This window comes from Carettochelys insculpta, chromosome 3 (genome assembly GCF_033958435.1).
Source record: "Carettochelys insculpta isolate YL-2023 chromosome 3, ASM3395843v1, whole genome shotgun sequence".
Taxonomy (NCBI): domain Eukaryota; kingdom Metazoa; phylum Chordata; order Testudines; family Carettochelyidae; genus Carettochelys; species Carettochelys insculpta.
Genome location: NC_134139.1, coordinates 52,678,808 through 52,698,277, shown reverse-complemented (window position 1 = coordinate 52,698,277; position 19,470 = coordinate 52,678,808). Strand labels below are relative to the sequence as shown.

The window sequence follows — 19,470 nt, the reverse complement described above, 5'->3', positions numbered from 1 at the left end:
TCTTTGCTGCCTTCTCTAATGCCCCCCGCCCCCTCCTGCTGGCCAGCCATCCATGGACGTCTTCACTCCTGGCCCCTGCCTGCCCACCAGCTAACGAGGCCTGCCGCTCAAGTGCACCTTTTCACCCCCATCCCTTGAGGCTCTGGGGTAGGCAGTACAGAAAGAGGCAGAGCCCTGGGGAAAGAGGTCAAGCAGGAACTTCAGAGAGTGTTGCCAACCGTCTAACCACACAACTCAACCACTCTTGGCCCACCCCTCTTCACTCACGCCCTCCTCTTGCTTGCTCTGTCACTCGCTCTCCCTCACCCTCACTCACTTTTACAGGGACAGGGTAGGGTGTGGGAGGGGGCTCTGCATTGAGCCCAGGCAAGGGATTAGGGTGAAGAAGGGGCTGTGAGCTCTGGGGAGTTAGGGTGTGGCAGGGGCTCAGGACTGGAGCAGGAGGTTGGGGCACAGAAGGGGGTGTAGGTTCTGGAAGGAAACTAGGGGTTTGAAAGGAGGGACATGCCCGCTGCTTTTGGAAGCAGTGTGGGGCCAGGAGAGTTAAGCAGCCTGCCTTGGTCCCACTGTGCTGCTGGACTTTTAGTGGCTGATCTCCCCGTGTGACTTCAGGTGGGAAGGGTCACCACCAGGCACCCACTCTTTTGGCAGCAGCTTGCTCCCTAGGTGGTGTGCAGGGTGTTCAGGGAGCCTCTTATACCCACCACCTACAAAGTATGTAACTTCCTTAAACAGAAAGCCTCTTTTATGTGCAGTAATCTGACATTAAATCACATTTCAGATGCTGGAACTCAGCTCAACGCCGAACACACATTCACAGGACTTTCCTTCTGGCGGACCACACCAGAACAGTTTCCGCCAACTTTTCCCCATTATTTTAGGGCCGCAGGGCACCTCCAGCCATTGCTTGCACCCCGCAGGGCTCCTCCAGCCATGGCTTGGATCTCCAGCTCATGGCTAGTCACAGAGAACATGGCCCCTGCCATAGCCGCGCAGTCAGGGAGCCTGCCTGGCCAGCGCCTATGTCTGGTACCCCAGACCCACCCAGCCTCCCAACCATCTGCCCCTTACCTCTGCCCCTCTATTCCATGCAACTCAAATCCTCTGCCCGCCCCAACCCCACATACCCATACCCACCCTGAGACCCTGCAACCCAGTCACCTGGTCCAGGTCACAACCTCCTGCTGCCCTCTGTTACAGTTGAAACCCCTGCACCTGGTCACAACCTGACCCCATGCACTGAAGGTCACAACTGCTTCCTTCACCCAAATTCCCTCACAGACCCCACACATAAGAAGAACATAAGAATGGCCATACTGGGTCAGACCAAAGGTCCATCCAGCCCAGTATCCCGTCTGCCGACAGTGGCCAATGCCAGGTGCCCCAGAGAAGGAGAACAGAAGACAACGATCAAGTGATTTATCTCCTGCCATCCATCTCCTGCCCTTGTACTGAAGGCTAGGGCACCATACTTTACCCCTGGCTAATAGCCATTTATGGACCTAACCTGCAAAAATTTATCGAGCTCTTTTTTAAACCCTAATAAAGTCTTGGCCTTCACAGCCTCCTCCGGCAAGGAGTTCCACAGGTTGACTGTGCGCTGTGTGAAGAAAAATTTCCTTTTATTAGTTTTGAACCTACTACCTATCAATTTCATTTGGTGTCCCCTAGTTCTTGTATTATGGGAAAAGGTAAATAAATTTTCTATATTCACTTTCTCCACACCATTCATGATTTTATATACCTCTATCACATCGCCCCTCAATCACCTCTTTTCCAGACTGAAGAGTCCCAGTCTCTCTAGCCTCTCCCCATATGGGACCCGTTCCAAACCCCTAATCATCTTAGTTGCCCTTTTCTGAACCTTTTCTAATGCCAATATATCTTTTTTTGAGGTGAGGAGACCACATCTGCACGCAGTACTCAAGATGTGGGCATACCATAGTTTTATATAGGGGAACACCCCTGAGCCCCAATCCCCTACCCCAAGCTCCCTTCTGCATACTTCCTAGATCCTGTACCTCTTCCATCAATATCATGGAAGGGTGCAGCCCTTGATCACTTTCTGAATTCTTGGTGTGGCCCCTCAGAAATTACCCACCCTTGAGCTAGACTGAGGACTGCAGCAAGCCCCTGAGGCTCATGGCAAGACAGTGGGTTGCTGCTTCCCCTGGAAGAAGAGCAGGACAATAGTATGAGGGTGCCCTATGGTGGGCCATGGATTGAGACCAGTGTGGGTCTGGACAGGGAAAGGAATAGATGAGACAGTAGTGGGACACTGCTAATAGAGGGTGCCTTGGGTCAGGGGGTCACCAGAGCTGATTCCCAGACAGCTCAGCGGGAGGTGCTGGGGCAGAGATTCAACCCTCTGACATTGCCTTTTTCCCCCTTTAACCTAAAACAGCCAAAAGTTTTAGGCAGTTTTTATATGTCAATGTGGGATGTACAGTTCCACTGGGATCGCTTTCCACCAAAGGAGTGTTTTAAGACTGTTATTTTGGACTATTTTCATTAAAATTAAACACCCTACCCTCTACATGGAATCACTGAACTTGAGTTCTGGCACCTTTTTTTCCTAGGAAAAAAAAGCACTGCATCTGCATATTACGTCTCCAAATAAAATCTCAAGAACAAAGAGCTCATCATGAAAGATGGGAAGAAGGAATCAGCACTTCTGAGTTAAAGTCCTAGGTCTGTCCCTAATGTAGCTGATTTGGGTGATTTTCTTAACTTCCCAATTTTATTTCACCCCATCTAAAATTGGGATGGTGCTTAGCACAGGGATGTTGTGGGACTTAATGTTTGCAAAACACTCAGCTGAAAGGGTTACACATAACCCCATGACACATAGAATTCTGAATGAAATACTTGAACTACATGGTAGTGAGTTCTTGAAGAATTCTTTACTGAATAGATCAAAAGCTCTGCATTTGTTTATTTTTAATCAAGCAAAATTAATTCATGTAAATATATTCACTTGAAAAGATTAAACTGAAAGGTACTGTGAGAAAAGACATTTTAATTTCAGAATTCTAAATCATTTATGGCTTGAAATATTACACTTTTAAGACACTGCTGGCAATTACATCTGCAATGCACTGACAAAGCCTCACATGGATTTCTAAGTTGTCTTTCCTTGTGACCTTTAAAAGATACTGTTAAATGCTAACAGCTTACAAAATGGGCAAAGGCTTTCTGAAACAGAAGTGCAAAATTGCTGAAGACTCTTCTTCAGCTATTAATACCAATTAAAAGCCTTTCGCATCTCATGGTAGGGGCCATGGGGTAAAATATGAGATGTTCTACATTGCCTGGCTGAATTTGTAATTCTGCCCCTTTACCATAGTTCTCTACTGATATACATTTGCAGTCCTGACATGGATTTTAACATCTGAGCTGGAAAGCCAAACACTGGATTGACATGAGGCATAAACACTTCCCACTGACTTCTAACAGATCCTCTAGCCTTCTGTATTTAGCCTCCATCAGTGTTTGCTGCTGCACTGTTTCAGTCAAGTTCATGTAGAAATTCTCCCTGTGCATATCTTTGCTGGATTAATGAATCTCACTTTTCATTCACTGCTTCCCCCTGCCAGATTTTGCACAGCACTTTCTTGCCTGATAGTTTAAAGCATCTCACAGTAAGTAGCAATGGTCTCCCTTCTGTACATACCCAGCCAGCCAAACTGCTGTAGAATGAACTCTATTGTGCCACAAAATCAAAACCCTGCCATTAGCACTGCCATTTTAGCCATGCATTCAATTCACTACTCTGTCTCGAAACATTGTGACCTTCTATTAGCCCTTCTATTTCTGGGTCTGCTCATTAGCTTATAGTCTAATAATTCTTCAAGCCTTCTTTGTACAAGCACTTCATGTGGCTCTTCTCTAGACTGATGTGTACAAAGAATATTAGTTCTTCTGTAGCTCATGTTAGAAAATCTTTTGGTATAACTTTTTTCTTACTCTGTTAAGATTTTACTTGAAGAACAAGAGCTTGATTAAGTTGGAGGTATGTACTGCTCTGTTTGAGAAGGAAGAAAATGCCTTATTGAGTGTTTCTGAACACCACACTGTCACCCTTCTGTTGCCTGCAAAGCGTCCTGGAGACTTAGTTCTTATTTCCCTACTTTTAACCTTTTGGTTGCTTGGAGTGTGTACTGCTGCCTAATAAGCAAAACCATGTTAAATGAGTTTAATTTCTTTTTCCTACCTCTTACAAAATATGCCAAACGAACTAGTTATCTGTAAAATGAGCAGGAACAAGGGAGAGATTTCCCAGGCTAACAAAGGAGAGGAGGCCACTATCCTGAAAGAGGTTCAGCACCTATCCTGATTCGAACAAGCAGACCTGCTCTCCTCACAGGGCTGAACTGTCCAAACTTTCCAAGAGTTTTGCTTTAAACAAACTGCACACTTTCACTTCAGCTCTTTTCGAACTTGGCTATTCCACAGGTTCCTCTGCAGAACATCCTCTGTGTCCGCCATTAATTCTCTCTGTTCCCTTACATCGTAACTGGAACCAACAAAATTCATCTGCTGGCATGTGTTAGCAGTATAAGTATTTGTCACACTCTACACCTCAAAATAGCATCTATATTAACCGTTACAATATGGTAGGTTTTATACAGTGCGTGGTTTGTGAGGTATCATTTAAGAAGTCTTGGTTTGTTGAATATTAATATCCAGATGAACTGTATGAATTATCATTGTATGTCAAGTTGTGACATATTGACATGTTTGTTTCTAAAATATGCAGCATGTGGAAGATGCCAGCTGCTTTGCTGGATCAGCAAGGCTTGTATTAAAGGCCCCCTAAGAATAACTTGTTCTTCCAAAAATTCCTCAGAAGCCATGTACCCACTGGGGGCTACCTAACCCCCCTTCACGCCCCTTCCCCCCCCACCTCAACAAGGCTCTTTCTAACACCTGCAGTGAAAGTATAAATGAGAACCACCACTTGGTCTGTCTTCTCCCCACATCTCAGTACCTGGAAGAGCATCTGGAAGACAAACATCTCAAAGGGGGGAGATTAGTCCAAGGCTAGGAAGGGAAATCAACCTCTGTTTTAAGAGCTCTAAGCTTGAACTGAAACATCCAGTGGTGAGAGAAAAGCTGTTTGATTCAAATCTTGCTTGCTCTGTTAAAGTTTAGAATGTAGCTTGCTTTCAATTCTTATTTCTTATGTAACCAACTTCGACCTTTATGTCTACCACTTATAATCACTTAAACATTTTTTAAATTTTTTTCCTTATCAGTAACTTTGTCTAAAGGGACAAACAAATGACCTTGCACAATTTAAGTGAAGGTCTTGAGCAGTGTAGGGGGGTAGATCACGTGGTGGGAGGTCTGGAGAAACTGGCTAGAGTCTCCCTTTGTATAATTCATGAGTGGCTTGAGCATTCATGCAATTGAGGTGGGTGGGTGTGGCTCAATTTATCGATGGCTGAACGATCACAGCACCTGGAGGGGTTTGCTATTTATCACGAGCATACCATTTTGAGAGACAGCCCATGCTGAACAATTTGAGGGGGCTCAGTAGTCCTACAGTTTCAGGTTGTAACCCAGAGGTATGCATCAATATTTTGCTTATACTTTGCAGTGCTGAAGCATGTGAACTTAGGCTGCCTCAGCAGGGGAACCTTGTATTCCTAGGCAGTGTCTATCCTGCTACACTATTATATTAAAATCAGATCATGCACTGAGTAAGGTAAGTATGTAGTCGAACTGAAATCTCCTGCTTTGATAAGTATGGTGTTAGTTCCATGCCATTTAAAAATAAATTTCTGTTCCTGTCACTGTAACTGTACCAGACGTGCAAAAGAGAGGCTGCTGTGTGTTTTGGAAAGTACATTTAGATGAGTGGAGTTTCTGACACCGCAAAATGAACCAAAAAGTTACCTTCAAAATCTCCAAATAAATCCTTAGACTTTTTGTTCACCAAAAAGCATCACACTTATATTAGGGCCACACCCGGGAAGGCTTGAATAATCTCCAATCTCAAGATTTGTTCATCAAATGTATGTTTAGGGAATTCTAATTTTGTTAAACACAATATTATAAAATATGTACACAGCCCTTAAGTGGGAGAATATCCTTTGGATCCATGACCACTAGCTTACTGCATTGTACATGTGGACCGTCTCCTAATATTTATTAGGAAAAAAAAACCTTAGCAGCAAGTAAGCAAGTACAGATGTCACTTGAAGATAAAAATATGTCTGTTTTTACTTTACTTCCAAATAATTTTTCAGAATTCTGAAATATTTTCAAAAAATCTTGTATAATGCAATACAAGAATACAAAGTGCATTAAATATAACCTGACTTCTTGTAACTTAAAAGAATCATCATCTTGGTCAAACATTTACTCAGCCACAGAATTTGTATAAATTGGTAGAAAATTTCACATACACAGTCACAGTCATTTGATTAAAGCCATGAGGATTTTTTTTCCAAGTAATTTTAGTGTGGCACAATAACCCTCCCCTGCCCCTGCTATTCAGCAAGTCACTCGCTATTATCAGAACTATATGTACCCCACCAAAAATTGTCTAACAATCTAAAAATAAATAAAATGCAAAAAAAGACATGTTTATTTCAGATAAATCTCCACATTTATTGTGAGCTGCTTGCATGACAATTTTTTGGCTCGTTTGAAACAATTTATCTGCTCAGTATCTTGATCCCAGGCAAGTTTCTGGCCTACATCACTATAACAATGATAAGCAAAAGGATAAAATTTAGCTATTCCATATGCTGTACAGTATATTTCTGTCTTCTGAATTTAAAAACTACAGCTATTGGAAACAACACTGATTTCTGACCTGTCCTCAAGAAGCGTTTAAAACAAATAAAACAACTCACACAACCACACACACACACACACGCAAAGCTACCTTTTTGGTAGCACATATGAGTTAAGGAAACAAGAAACCTGACCAGTACCTTTGTACAGGGGGAGAAATGCTAACCTGAACACTGAAGCAGAAGTTGAAGATGAGATTAGGGTGGCATTAGAAAATATTCTATTTTATTCCTAATTCTTTTTTATCCATTAAAAATGCAGATGACCTACCAAATCCTGGAACGCTTTTGAGAGTGGATTTGAGACAGATTTTTTCTAGTCTGAGGTAGCTGTATCGCAGCAGGCAGTTCCATAGAAACATCCAGTCCATCCGTGTCCGGTGGTTCATGATAATGACACTTCTTTCTCCAGGGATGAACCCATCACCTGTAATAACCACCTTTGCGCCAAATACCATCTCCAGCAAAGCCTAAAAGAAACATTTCGATATTATGACTTTCCACTTGAGGCAGAGGGAGGGAGGGAGGGAAGCAAATCAGTCCATTGACAACAGAAATAAATATTCATTGACTAATTTCCTTATACACAACTTCATTAGAAAGCAATTAACTCCCCTTAACTGGTTTTCTTACTGAAGAGAAGTCAATTTTTACACAATAGCTGTCTGCTGTTGTCCCTAATTAAAGAAGTGAAATCAATAATCAGCACTTCTTTAATAGCCACTCTTTGCTGATCTGGATGTCAGATACAAATACTATTTTTGCCTAAAAATCAACTTTTATAAAATGAGCTGTGAACTCCAGAGCATATTTCATTGGTACACAGGAAACGAAATACAGGTTCTAAACGTGATCCAGCAGGGAGGGTCTGGTGCATCACAGAGTGAAAATTCCAAAGCGTGAAAGGGAAAGTGCTTCACATATCATGTGAGTGACTGAAGGTCAAATTAGCATTGCATTGAAGAGACACGGCATGCCCTCAGCCAGAAGGGTTGACACAACAGTGTGCTTCCCTCATGCCTAAGAATGGCTAGATGTGAAGACAGAAAAATAAGTCTGAAAATGGAAACTTGAACACGCTCATTTGTGTCTGTCTGTGTCAAATTGATATGTTGTCGTTGAAATTCACACTCATTTTAAGGCAAGGGACTCCCACTTTTAGGCTATGTCTAGACTACCAGATAAACTCAAATTTAAGGCAGTTAGCTCGGTTGTCCCCAGTGACTGCCTGCACAGTAAATACTATTAGCTCGATGTAGGGAGCACTGATATCGATAGCGTAATATTGCCAGAAATGGTTGGGTGTAGTGTCAAGTTCGAATTTAAAAGTTCAAATGAAGGCTTGTGTAGAAGTGTCATGTCTTTGAATAGAATTCATTAGCCTCTAGAGGCTGACTGGCGCTGCTGTACCGGGCTCCTGGCTACCCGCTGCTTGTGGGAGCCTGGAAACTGATTGGCGCTGCTGCACTTGACTCCTGAATCCAGTGAGCCAGGCGCAGCAGCTCCCCCAAGCTCAGGGACCCAGGAATCAAGCAGAAGGGTGACCACTTCCTGCGGTAGGATACAGAATGTGGGGCTGAGGGAACTGTGGGATAGGTTCCCACAATGCACTGCTGCAACAGTCAATGTTTGTCCATTCAGTGTGGCAGCACGAACTTGACGTCATGTGGACTTTGTAGGGAAGTGAGGATACGCAAATCAAAGGTTTTAAACAGCGTTATAAACTCACATTTAATAAAATCAAATTTATCTGGTAGGGTGGACATAGCCTAAGTGTGTTAGCAACTGACTCAACAATGGTGAAAATTTTCAAAAACAGAGGGTCAACCGAAAATAGTGATTTTGCTATTAGGAACGTTCAGTCTAAAGGAAATTAATTTTCCTAATTGTCGTTCAGGGGGCAGGAATTTCCCAGCAAACTATCTGACTTGAGTTCGGGGACAGTCACTAAGATAACAGAGAAGATAGAAGCCTTAAAGGTCAGGCTTTGTTGAGTCCCTGTCTCTGGTTGACTATCACTAGACAACAAAAAGACCTCAAGAAGCAGGAGGCATCTACTCGCAGGACAGCCGATTGGGCTTAAGAACTCAAAATAAAGAGTAAGTATAAATCACAGGAAAAAGTGCATCTGTTTTTATTGTCTACCTAAAGCCCCATAACTTTTGCATCCTGAGAGTAAAAGTTTGTGTGCTTTAGAAACTCCTACAAGAAGCTAGCCTTCCTTACTTTAGTAGGCACATGGCCCCAACCAAGTTTTACCATAAACCAAAGCACCCATGTAGGTGGAATTTTTGGGAGGAAGGGGAGAACGCAGGAATGTGCAAAAGCACCTGTGGAAGCTTGGGAGGTCAGAGCAATAGCTATGGGGTCTCTGTACATCCAAAGGAAAGGGGCCGGACAGGACATCCACACCCAGCAGTGAGCTGTGAGAGACAAAGAATTAGAAACAATAACTGGATGCTGCCAGCACCCAAAGTGCTTGGAAGCATCTGCAGTCCGAAGACTGAGTCCAGATACAACTGTCTGGTGATCATCCATTCGGGGGAAACACAGCCACATCTATAGCACACACTTTTTTTTTTTTTTTTTTTTTTTAAATAATCTACCATACTGAAAAGAGCAATGTGTAAAGATGTGGGAGGAGAGAAGTGCTTTCAAGCACATACAGCCTTAATACAAAACTGAAAACTCTGGACTCAGGAAAGAATGCAGAGACTAAGAGTCTGGGGGGTTCTGTCTTCCGTCTAGGGCTCTGCCACTGGTGTGCTACAGGTCCTTTTAATTATCTATATTTGCAAACAACTTGAGATCCCTGGATGAAAAGTATTATAGAATAAGCTGCCAAATATTAATGAAAAGTGACTCAACCCATGATAGCACAGGCATGAACCATTGTAGAAGTACAGCACGTTATGTGCCTCAGATTGGAAAACAGTTAAGACGTATTGATTGCAGATTTCTCATCTCTACAACTAATTTAATTTTCCCTGCAATGGGTTTGACAAACACATTAGATGTTGACCAAGTTAGTGGAAGTGTGTAGCTATATGACTTAGACAATAAGAAAGCTGTATGCTCTCTGCCAGATGATCAGTCTTCAGAAAATGCTTCTGTAGGTGAAAGTCCCCCAAGAAGCGGGGGAGATGGGCTTTATAGGTTTAAAGAGGTTAATCAAGAAGACCAACAAAAATTGTTACATGCTTTTCAGCTCCTTTAGACTTCTAAAACACAGATTATGTATATATAATAAAAATAAACACATTTTTAAATTAAAACTAATTTCTCAAAACAAGAACATCATTTTGGAAACCTGTGCTATTTCATGGGCTTGTGAAAATATCTGGGAAGGTAGCACAGAAAAGGAAATGTATCTATTCTGCTACCGTGCAATAATGTATCTGAAAGAGTCAAACGGCTTGTTTTCACATTCAAAGTAATCATCAAATTATTATGCATATTCCCTATACAGTAATATTTCCCTAAGGAAACAAGTGCCACATCATAAATTGGTTATAACTCTGAAATACTTATTAATTACTTTAAATTCTATTTTTATAGTATTAGATGAAAATACTAATTATTGGATCATTTAGAAAATAAATCATCTGAACTTCCTGCAATTAAAGTCCATGAGAAACGCTCATAGTTCTGTATCCCTTGTTAATGAGACATTAGCAGCTTTCATTTTAAGCATTTTAAAAATCATTCTAAGCAAATTGTGAATACTGCCTCCACACAGTTTTGAAAACAATCCTATTTATGAGATTCTCCTGAGACAAAAAAAGGCCCTGCCACATCTGAAGAGATGTAGAATAAAATTTTCTGGAGTGCCTATGTGACTTAGAACCCTAAGTACCATTTTAAATAGTGACTAGAACTTAATAACCGAAGTAGAGCTGGATGGAACATTTTCAACTAAATGTAATTTGGCAAAAAAGACAGGTATCTAGCTTGTATAATAGCTAACTCTTGGAGATGTGTTTTCTTATGGGTGCACCACTTAACTTGTGCATATATGCACCTTCAATTAAAGATTTTCAGCAGCAGCACCTGTTCACTTTGTCCATGCATCCTACACAACCCTCCTGCCTGCCTCCTACCACAACCTCCTGCCCTGTATCAGGATACACAGGGTCACCCGGATGAAATGCTCTAAGTTCCCTCCTGAGCTGCAAAGCTCCAAGATGAAAATCTGCAGCAGAGGTGAAAAAAAAAAAGGGGCGGGGGGTAGGTGGTGGAACACCCATAGGGATACACATCTCAAAGAACTTTGGTTTTCAAACAAGGTGAGTAACCTCTTTTCTTCAAGTAGTGTTCCAGTAGGTCACTCCCTAGCAGCACTCTTTAAAAGATGTAGGTTTTTTGCAACTCAGTGTAAGGCTGTCTGCAGAGCTAAAGAGCCAAAGACAGTATCAGCTTGGGAAGCATCAAGCAAGGTCTAGTGCTACAAAGTAGTATGAACTAAAGCTCTTGTAGCAGTCTTCCATACTTCTATAATGGACATGACCTCTAGCTGGGCTACAGATGTGGAGTCTGATCTTGTAGAATGAGCCTTAGGAGGCAGGCCGTAGGCAGGCCTTAGGAGGCAGGGTACCTTAGCATCCCTATAACAGGTGAGTATGCAAGCAGAAGCCGACATTTCAAAATCCTTGGGGGAGTCACAGCAACTCCTATAATTCTGTTCACAACAGAAACAACCTTAGAAAAGATCAAAAAAGTCTACAGAAGGTTCTCGTTGTAAGTCACTTAACATATATGCGAAACAACATATAGTGAAGTAATTCAGGAAAAGCAGATTCATTAGAAGTCTCAGTGATCTGCACTTAATGTCATGTAGCGGCCGAGGGACCAAAAGCGAGGAACATAGCAGAGTTTTGCAGTGGCCGGGTAGCATGCGTTGTAGTGCACGGGCCCTGGAAGTGAGCCCTGAAGTCATGGGGGCTGGCAGGTAGCCAATGGTATGCAAACTGTATGCGCTGGGAATGTAGCTCAAGCTAATTACATTATTCCTCATGGGTATTAAGTCCCCTTTGAAAGTCATTTCATTATAAGTCACATTATTTAGGAATGTAACGTGGATTTATAACGAGGATCCCCTGTAGTCTTATGAAGATAATAAACCAACGCGCTCCTGAAATCTAAATTATAGAGGATGGTTTCTTGTTTTGACCAGTGAGGACTGGGAGACGAAATGATTGATATGAAACTGTGAAGTACCTTAGGGTTTAAAAGAAAAAAGAAAAAAATAAAATAAAAACAAAGTCTGGAGGTGGTCAGAGAGAAACTATCTTTGAAAACAAAAAAAAAGCAGTCCAGTAGCACTTTAAAGACTAACAAAATAATTTATTAGGTGATGAGCTTTTGTGGGACAGACCCGCTCCTTCAGACCATAGCCATACCAGAAGGGACTTGATATTTAAGGCACAGAGAACCAAACAGTAATCAAGGTTGACAAATCAGAAAAATATTATCAAGGTGAGCAAATCAGAGTAGAGGGGAAGAAGGCGTGGGGGAGGGGGGTCAAGAATTAGATAAAGCCAAGTATGCATAAGAGCCCCTATAATGACCTAGAAAATCCCCATCATGGTTCAAACCAAGTGTTAATGTGTTGAATTTGAATATAAGAGAGTTCAGCAGCCTCTCTTTCCAAAGATTGCTGAACTCTTTTATGCATACTTGGCTTTAGCTAATTCTTGACTCTCCCCCCTGCCCACCCCTTTCTTCCCCTCTACTCTCTGATTTGCTCACCTTGATAATATTTTTCTGATTTGTCAACCTTGATTACTATTTTTGGTTCTCTGTGCCTTAAATATTGAGTCTGTTCTGGTATGGGAAGAAGTGGGTCTGTCCCACGAAAGCTCATCAGCTAATAAATTATTTTGTTAGTCTTTAAACTGCTACTGGACTGCTTTTTTGTTTTGACAGTATATAGACTAGCACAGCCATCTGTCTTTGAAAAGGGCAGCGTACAGCAAGTCAGCATGACAAAAGCATATGCTCCCACCTGACAAGAAGCTGCAGACATAATCAGATGTCTGAGTGCAAGGAATCCATTGTCTACCTATAAACTCTAGCTAGTGATGTCCACCATGGCCCTTATACACTCTATCCTCTGCATCATTGAGGCAGCACTTCATAAAGAGGAGCTGGAAACCAAGACTGTTTAACAGGATCAGAACTGCATGCTAATTTGCTGGTGTATAAACATCTTGAGAAAGCCAATCAGCCAGGAATTAATCCCCACTAAAACATTGCAAAGCCACCACAAGATTTGTGAATACCCTGGGAGTCATGTAATGGTACCACCACAAAGAGCAGAAATTTCTTGTGAAAATGGTGTATTGTGATATGAAACTATACACCCTGAAGACTCAGGACCACAGAGTAGACCCCAGGATCCAAAGATAGAAAGACGGTTGAGCGCGTCATCCTCTTGACCAAGATTTTCGGCATCCAAAGATCTAGAATTGGTCTCCCTTTGTTTTTCTTTTCGAGAATTTTGTAGTACATAAAATAATGTCTTCTTCCCTTGTGCACAATGGGAACTGCTTCTACTGCTCCTAAACAGAGCTGGGATAGAACCTCCTGCTTCAGAGAGGTCCCTGAAAAAAGTGATGGGGAAAGAGCCTGGGAGTGGAACTGAATGGAATTTCACAAAGTTGTAACCTTCAAGGCCCATCTGTCAGAGGTAATCTGCTCTGCTGAGGTGTGAAAAATGGGAGAGACCACACCCAAAACACAGAATGCTCTTGGGGTAAGATGGTGCCACAAACCGTCTGAAATCACAGTAGTCCTTGAACAAGGACTTAAAAAGAACATTTGGCTGTCATTAGCTGCTGAGTCAAGATTGCTGTAGTTGTCAAAGACTGTCCCTTTGCAATGTGTTTTCGTCCTCTCCTCCTTCTTCAGGTGCTTCAATGTATGCAAAGAGAAGAACTGAGAAAGAGGTTCTTTGCACCACTTGAGATAGATTAAGCCTCTCCATTTGCAGACATATGTTATAAATATAAATATGTACGTATACACATATATACACAAATACAAACATATACAGCAAACAAAAGGGTCACTCTGGAGTCCTTCAAAGTATTCTCCAAATTTGGTGTCATTGACTATGAAAGAAACCACTCAAAAGGACTGAAGTCATGGTGCCCTGCACATTACAGCCATAACAATGGAATCAGTTGTCATATCAACCACATCCGGAGAAGCTTGCTGCGTTGTTCTAGTCAAGTGCTGCCCTCCTGCAAGTGCAGTTTGGAACTGTTTTGTGCTGTTGTGGTAGATGTTCAATGAAAGAGTTAAACTTAGTTCAATTAATGTGATTGCTTCGCCAAAATCAAGTGAAAGTTGCAATCTGGAATTGTAAACCAGAAGAGAGTTAATACTCAAACACGTCAGAGCATTGTGGTCCTTGTCATGGGATGTCTCCAAATGGTATTACCTCTGACACTCATTTGTGTTCACACCTAGAGAATTTGTTTGTGTATGGAGAAAATAAGCACTCCAAGCCTGGAGCTGATTGAATACTTTTTGTCGTCTGGTCTTTTTGCCATTTGGATGTGAGGTGTGGCAGAAATGCAATAGGAGGAGACTGAGAAGTGGATTTGGCAGGTTTTAACAGTGCTCCATTTAACGGGAAGGCAACCCATGCTGAAGACGGTGTCTGCAAGATGTCAAACAAGTTGTGCAATGTCTTCTGCACATCTTCTAATGTGATCTGAAGAGTGTCTGCAGCCCTCTTCATCAGATCTTAAAAGTACAGTATTTGAAATGATCAGTGTGGTGTGGGAGGTGATAACTTCATCAGGGGAGGAAGAAGACAAAGAGTGGGAGGCTACAGAGAGCAAAATATAGGTAGGCAACAGATCCCTGCACAGAAATCTGAAGAAAGAGAAGTTACTCACCTGTAGTAACGATGGTTCTTCGAGATGTGTCCCCGTGGGTGCTCCACAATAGGTGTCGGGCTCGCCCGGCGCTGCAGATCGGAAATCTTCCAGCAGTTTCTCCTGGATCGCGCATGCGCCGGTGCGCGCCGCACCCCTGGCCACGTGCGCGATCCGGTCCCCGCCAGTTCCTTGACCAACCGCCTCGGATGCTCCTGAAAAACACTAGACAGAGATCTGAAGCGGGGAGGATGGGCGGGTGGTGGAGCACCCACGGGGACACATCTCGAAGAACCATGGTTACTACAGGTGAGTAACTTCTCTTTCTTCTTCGAGTGGTCCCCGTGGGTGCTCCACAATAGGTGACTACCCAGCAGTAACCCAAGTAAGGAGGTGGGTAATCGGTTTATGTGCAGCTTGCCCCCGAGAGGACTGCTGTCGACAGACGGGTATCCTCTTCGAATACCCAAGGCAGGGCATAATGCTTGGCGAAGGTGTCGTAGGATGACCAGGTCACCGCTCTACAGATGTCTTTTAATGCGATGCCCTTGAAGAAGGCTGTTGATGCCGCCACCGCCCTGGTGGAGTGAGCCCTGGGCGGGGCCAGCAAAGGAGCATTTTGAAGCTCGTAACACATTTTATACAGGACACAATGTGCTTAGAGATTCTCTATGAAGAGAGACCTTCTCCTTTTGACCTGGGAGCAAGAGAGACTAGGAGCCTGTCCGTTTTCCGGAAGGACTTAGTTCTGTCTATGTAGAAGGCCAACGCCCTCCTCACATCCAGGAGATGCAGGCTAGCCTCCTTGCCGGAGCTGTGAGGCTTCGAGTAAAACGAGGGTAAAACTATTGGCTCGTTAAGACTGGACTCTGAAGAGACTTTTGGAACAAAGGCTGGGTGCAGCCTTAAGGTTACCGCCTCCTTTGAAAATACTGTGCCACGAGCTCACTCACCCTGTGGGCTGACGTAGTTGCAAGGAGGAAGGTTGGTTTATTTTTATCGTAAGGAGACGTATGGGAACTGTGGCTAATGCTTCAAAAGGTGGACCCGATAGCATGCTGAGCACCAAGTCCAAATTCCACGATGGTGGAAGCGGTTTCTAAGGGGGGGGTACAGGTTTACCAGCCCCTTCAAGAACCTTGTAACGATAGGATGGGCGAATACAGCGGGCCCTTCCTCTGTATGCCGAAAGGCTGATATAGCGGCGAGGTGGACCTTTAGCGAGGATAGAGAAAGCCCGCCTCTCGAGGTCCTATAACTATTCTAGTATTACAGGTATAGGAACGTCAAGGGGAGCTAACTGCTTGGCGGAACACCAGGCTGTGAATCGAGTCCATTTCTGCTTGTAAGTCCTCCTGGTGGAGGTCCTTCGGCTACATTCCAGGACTTGTTGTACTCCCTCCATACACGTGCTCTTTAAAGAGCTGAGCCATGGATTAGCCATGCTTGTAGGTGCAGACCCTGAGCGTGCAGGTGCACTATGGACCCCTGAGCCTGTGTGAGTAAGTCCGGCGCCACTGGTAGAGGGAGCGGTGGGTGGTCTGACATGTGCAAAAGCAAGGGAAGACATTGCTGCCGATCCCAAGCAGGACTCTCTCCCTTCTGGCTTTGTGCAAGACCTTGTGGATAAGCGCTGCGGGGGAAACGCGTAAAGCAGGGAGCCCCTCCATGAAAACATGAATGTGTCCCCCAGGGATCCCCGCCCCACTCCTGCCCTGGAGTAGTACTGGGGACACTTTTTGTTGTACTGGGTGGCAAATAGATCGATCTGGGGAAACCCCCATGTACGAAAAATGCGCCGTAGCAGATTGGAACGGATCTGCCATTCGTGCGTGATTGCGAAGTGCCTGCTCAGCTGATCTGCTTTCATGGTGTGAGCGCCCGGCAAGTACGAGGCTTTCAACGTTATGTTGTTGGTGATGCACCAATTCTACAATCTGACTGCTTCCGCACATAGGGCACGGGATCGTGCTCCTTCTTGTCGATTGATGTAAAACATAGTGGAGGTATTGTCGGTAGTTGGGATTCAATACTTTGCCATGTAGGTAATCTCGAAAATGTTTGCAGGCATTGAACACTGCTCTGAGCTCCAGCATGGTTATGTGTAGTGTCTGTTCCGCAGGGGACCACAGCCCTTGCGTTACCTTGTCGCCAATGTGTGCTCCCCATCCTATGTGTGAGGCGTTGGTAGTAAGAAAAAATAGAAATTTGTGGTTGGTGAAAAGGCACCCCCACTAGCAGATTCTCGGGGTTTTCCCACCACGCCAGGGATCTGCGCACCTCTGTTGTAGGCGACACCACCCTGTGGACAGTGTGGGATGCCGGTTTGTAAACGCTCGCCAGCCAATGCTGCAGGCTTCACATGTGCAACCTGGCATTCTGTACCACAAACGTCGCTGCCGCCATGTGGCCCAGCAGCTGTAAGCACATTAAGACCGGCACCGTGGGGCTGTATGTGATGACTTGTACCAGCGAACTGATGGCGCAGAAGCGGGCGTCGGGTAGGTACACCCCTGCTGTGATAGAGTTTATGCGTGCCCCTATGAACTCTATATGTTGTGTGGGTTCGGACTTTGACTTTGCGAGGTTGATGACTAGGCCCAGCGAAGAAAACGTGTCCACTGTGACGCGTATCATGCGTGAGACCTCTGCCTTCGAGGCCCCTTTCAGCAGGCAGTCGCCCAGATATGGGAAAAATAAACACCCCCTGTCTGTGCAGGTAGGCTGACACCACTGCCAGGGTTTTGGTAAAGACTCTGGAGGCCGAACGGAAGAACCCTGTGCTGGAAGCGCTCCTGGCCAACCGTGAAGCGGAGGAAGCGTCTGTGTGCCGGGTGGATTGTTATATGAAAGTAAGCATCTTGTAAGTTGAGTGCTGCAACCCAGTCTCCATCGTCCAGTGCCGTGAGTATCAAGGCAACTGTGATCATCCGAAAACGTTGCTTGCGCAAGTAACAGTTGAGGCCCCGAAGATCTAAGATGGGCCTCCAGTCTCCTGTTTTCTCCTCTGGTAGGAAGTAGCGTGAATAAAAACCTTCCCCTGGAATTATTCCGGCACCCTTTCCACCTCCCCTATGAGCATAAGGTGATTCACCTTCTGCTTGAGCCTCGCCTCGTGGCAGTGTCCCTGAGGTGAGGCCTGGTGGGCGGCTTCGTCGGTGGAAGTGACTGGAAGGGGATCGCGTAACCCGTGGCTATGATCTCCAGCACCCATTTGTCTATGGTGATCTTTTGCCATTGGGAGTGGAACGGTCTGAGGCGATGATGGAACATGAGATGAGAGTGGCATTGAGCGAGGGTATTGACAGTGCAGCCCCCGACATACCCGTCAAACTTGTTGCCTTTGGGCCTGACCCGAGGGCGTACGGCTCTGTTGAGAACGTCGCCTAGGAGTTCTGTACTGTTGCTGCTGTTGATAGTGCCCTTGGCCGCAGCCCCGTTGATATTGAGCACGCTGTGGTTGTAAGCGTAGCGTCTTTGCTGAGGATAAAATTTTTCCCTCCTGTATGGGGGAGTATAAATGCCCAAGGTTCAAAGTGTAGCTCTCGAGTCCTTGCTGGAGTGAGGGACCGAGTCGGTTGAGTCTGCAAACAGCTTTTGTGTATCAAAGGGAAGGTCCATGATCTTTGCCTGTAGGTCCCTTGGGATACTTGATGTCTGGGGCCAGGATTCTCTACGCAGGAGTAAGCCTGGAGTAATTATCAAAATTATGGTTTGCTTGGTGTGCCCATAATTTGCCACTCTCAACAGCAGGGTAGAAGAGGAATATACCTTCCTGCCAAACAGCTCTAGCTTCTTAGCATCTTTGTCCGATCCCCCCGATTTGTACTGAGAAGCCTTTGACCTCTACTGGGATGACTTGACCACTAAAGAATTTGGTTATGGGTGACTGAAGAGGAACTCCATGCCCTTTGCCAGGACGAAGTACTTCTTATCTGCTCTCTTGTTCGTAGACGGAACAGAGGCCGGAGTCTGCCATATAGTAATGGCTGACTCCAGAATGGCTTCGTCCAGCGGAATAGCAATTTTGGATGAAGCTGGGGGTCTCAAATTTTCCAGGAGTTTGTGATGTTTCTCCTGCACCTCTGCCATTTGAATGCCTTGCATGAAAGCCACCCTTTTAAACAGCTCCTGAAACTGTTTAAGGTCATCCAGGGGAGAGACATCCCCGGGGGCCATGGCCTCATCTGGGGAGGATGAGGAGGAACCACTAGGGTAAACCTCCCTCGAACCCTCGGGCTCCTGCAGTCGATGATACACTTGCTCGCTGGAGGATTGTGAAGGAAAGTCTCGGGGTTCTAAAATTAACTCCCCTTGAGACAACTGTGTTTCCGTCCCCAATCGGGAGTGCCCACGGGGGTATTGAGCGGCCAGGGGGGACCTGCCCCTGGGTGTAGGCCTGTGGTGTCTGTGTCCAGCATGATAAGGACAACCATGGTAGCATGGGCAAGGGTCCGGGGATGGAGACCTAGGCCACTCACGGGGTGTGTACCCCCAATGTCTGGGAGAGCGAGACCTCCGCGACGACACAGATAGAGGTGAAACTGGCTTGTGATAGTACTCCAGGGGATTCAATCCCAGAAATGGTGAAGGTGGCCCAAGCCATGGTGACATTGGTTGGAGGAACGGAGGAGGTGGTTCCGGATGGGCCAGTGGAGACACAGGCCTTCGGTGTGGCGTGTGTATCACAGGGGGAGGGCTTGGTGCTAACAGCAGCGCAGCCCTGTCCGGAGATGGACTGCGGTGCCGGGCTTTTGATTTTGCCTTGCCCCTCCCCT

The 19,470-nt window shown here is 44.9% G+C and overlaps 1 protein-coding gene across 5 annotated transcripts in view; it reads right to left on the bottom strand.

Moving 5' to 3' along the window:
- Positions 1–19,470, bottom strand: part of LCLAT1 (lysocardiolipin acyltransferase 1) — a 196,677-nt gene that overhangs the window by 99,535 nt on the left and 77,672 nt on the right. For 4 of the 5 annotated variants that reach the window (XM_074989851.1, XM_074989850.1, XM_074989853.1 and 1 more), the window contains one exon: positions 7,078–7,276. The exons of the other annotated variant lie outside the window; for it this stretch is intronic. In XM_074989851.1, coding sequence (XP_074845952.1) covers positions 7,078–7,276 — 199 coding nt within the window. The remainder of the gene's footprint in view (positions 1–7,077; positions 7,277–19,470) is intronic. 5 annotated transcript variants of the gene reach the window in all.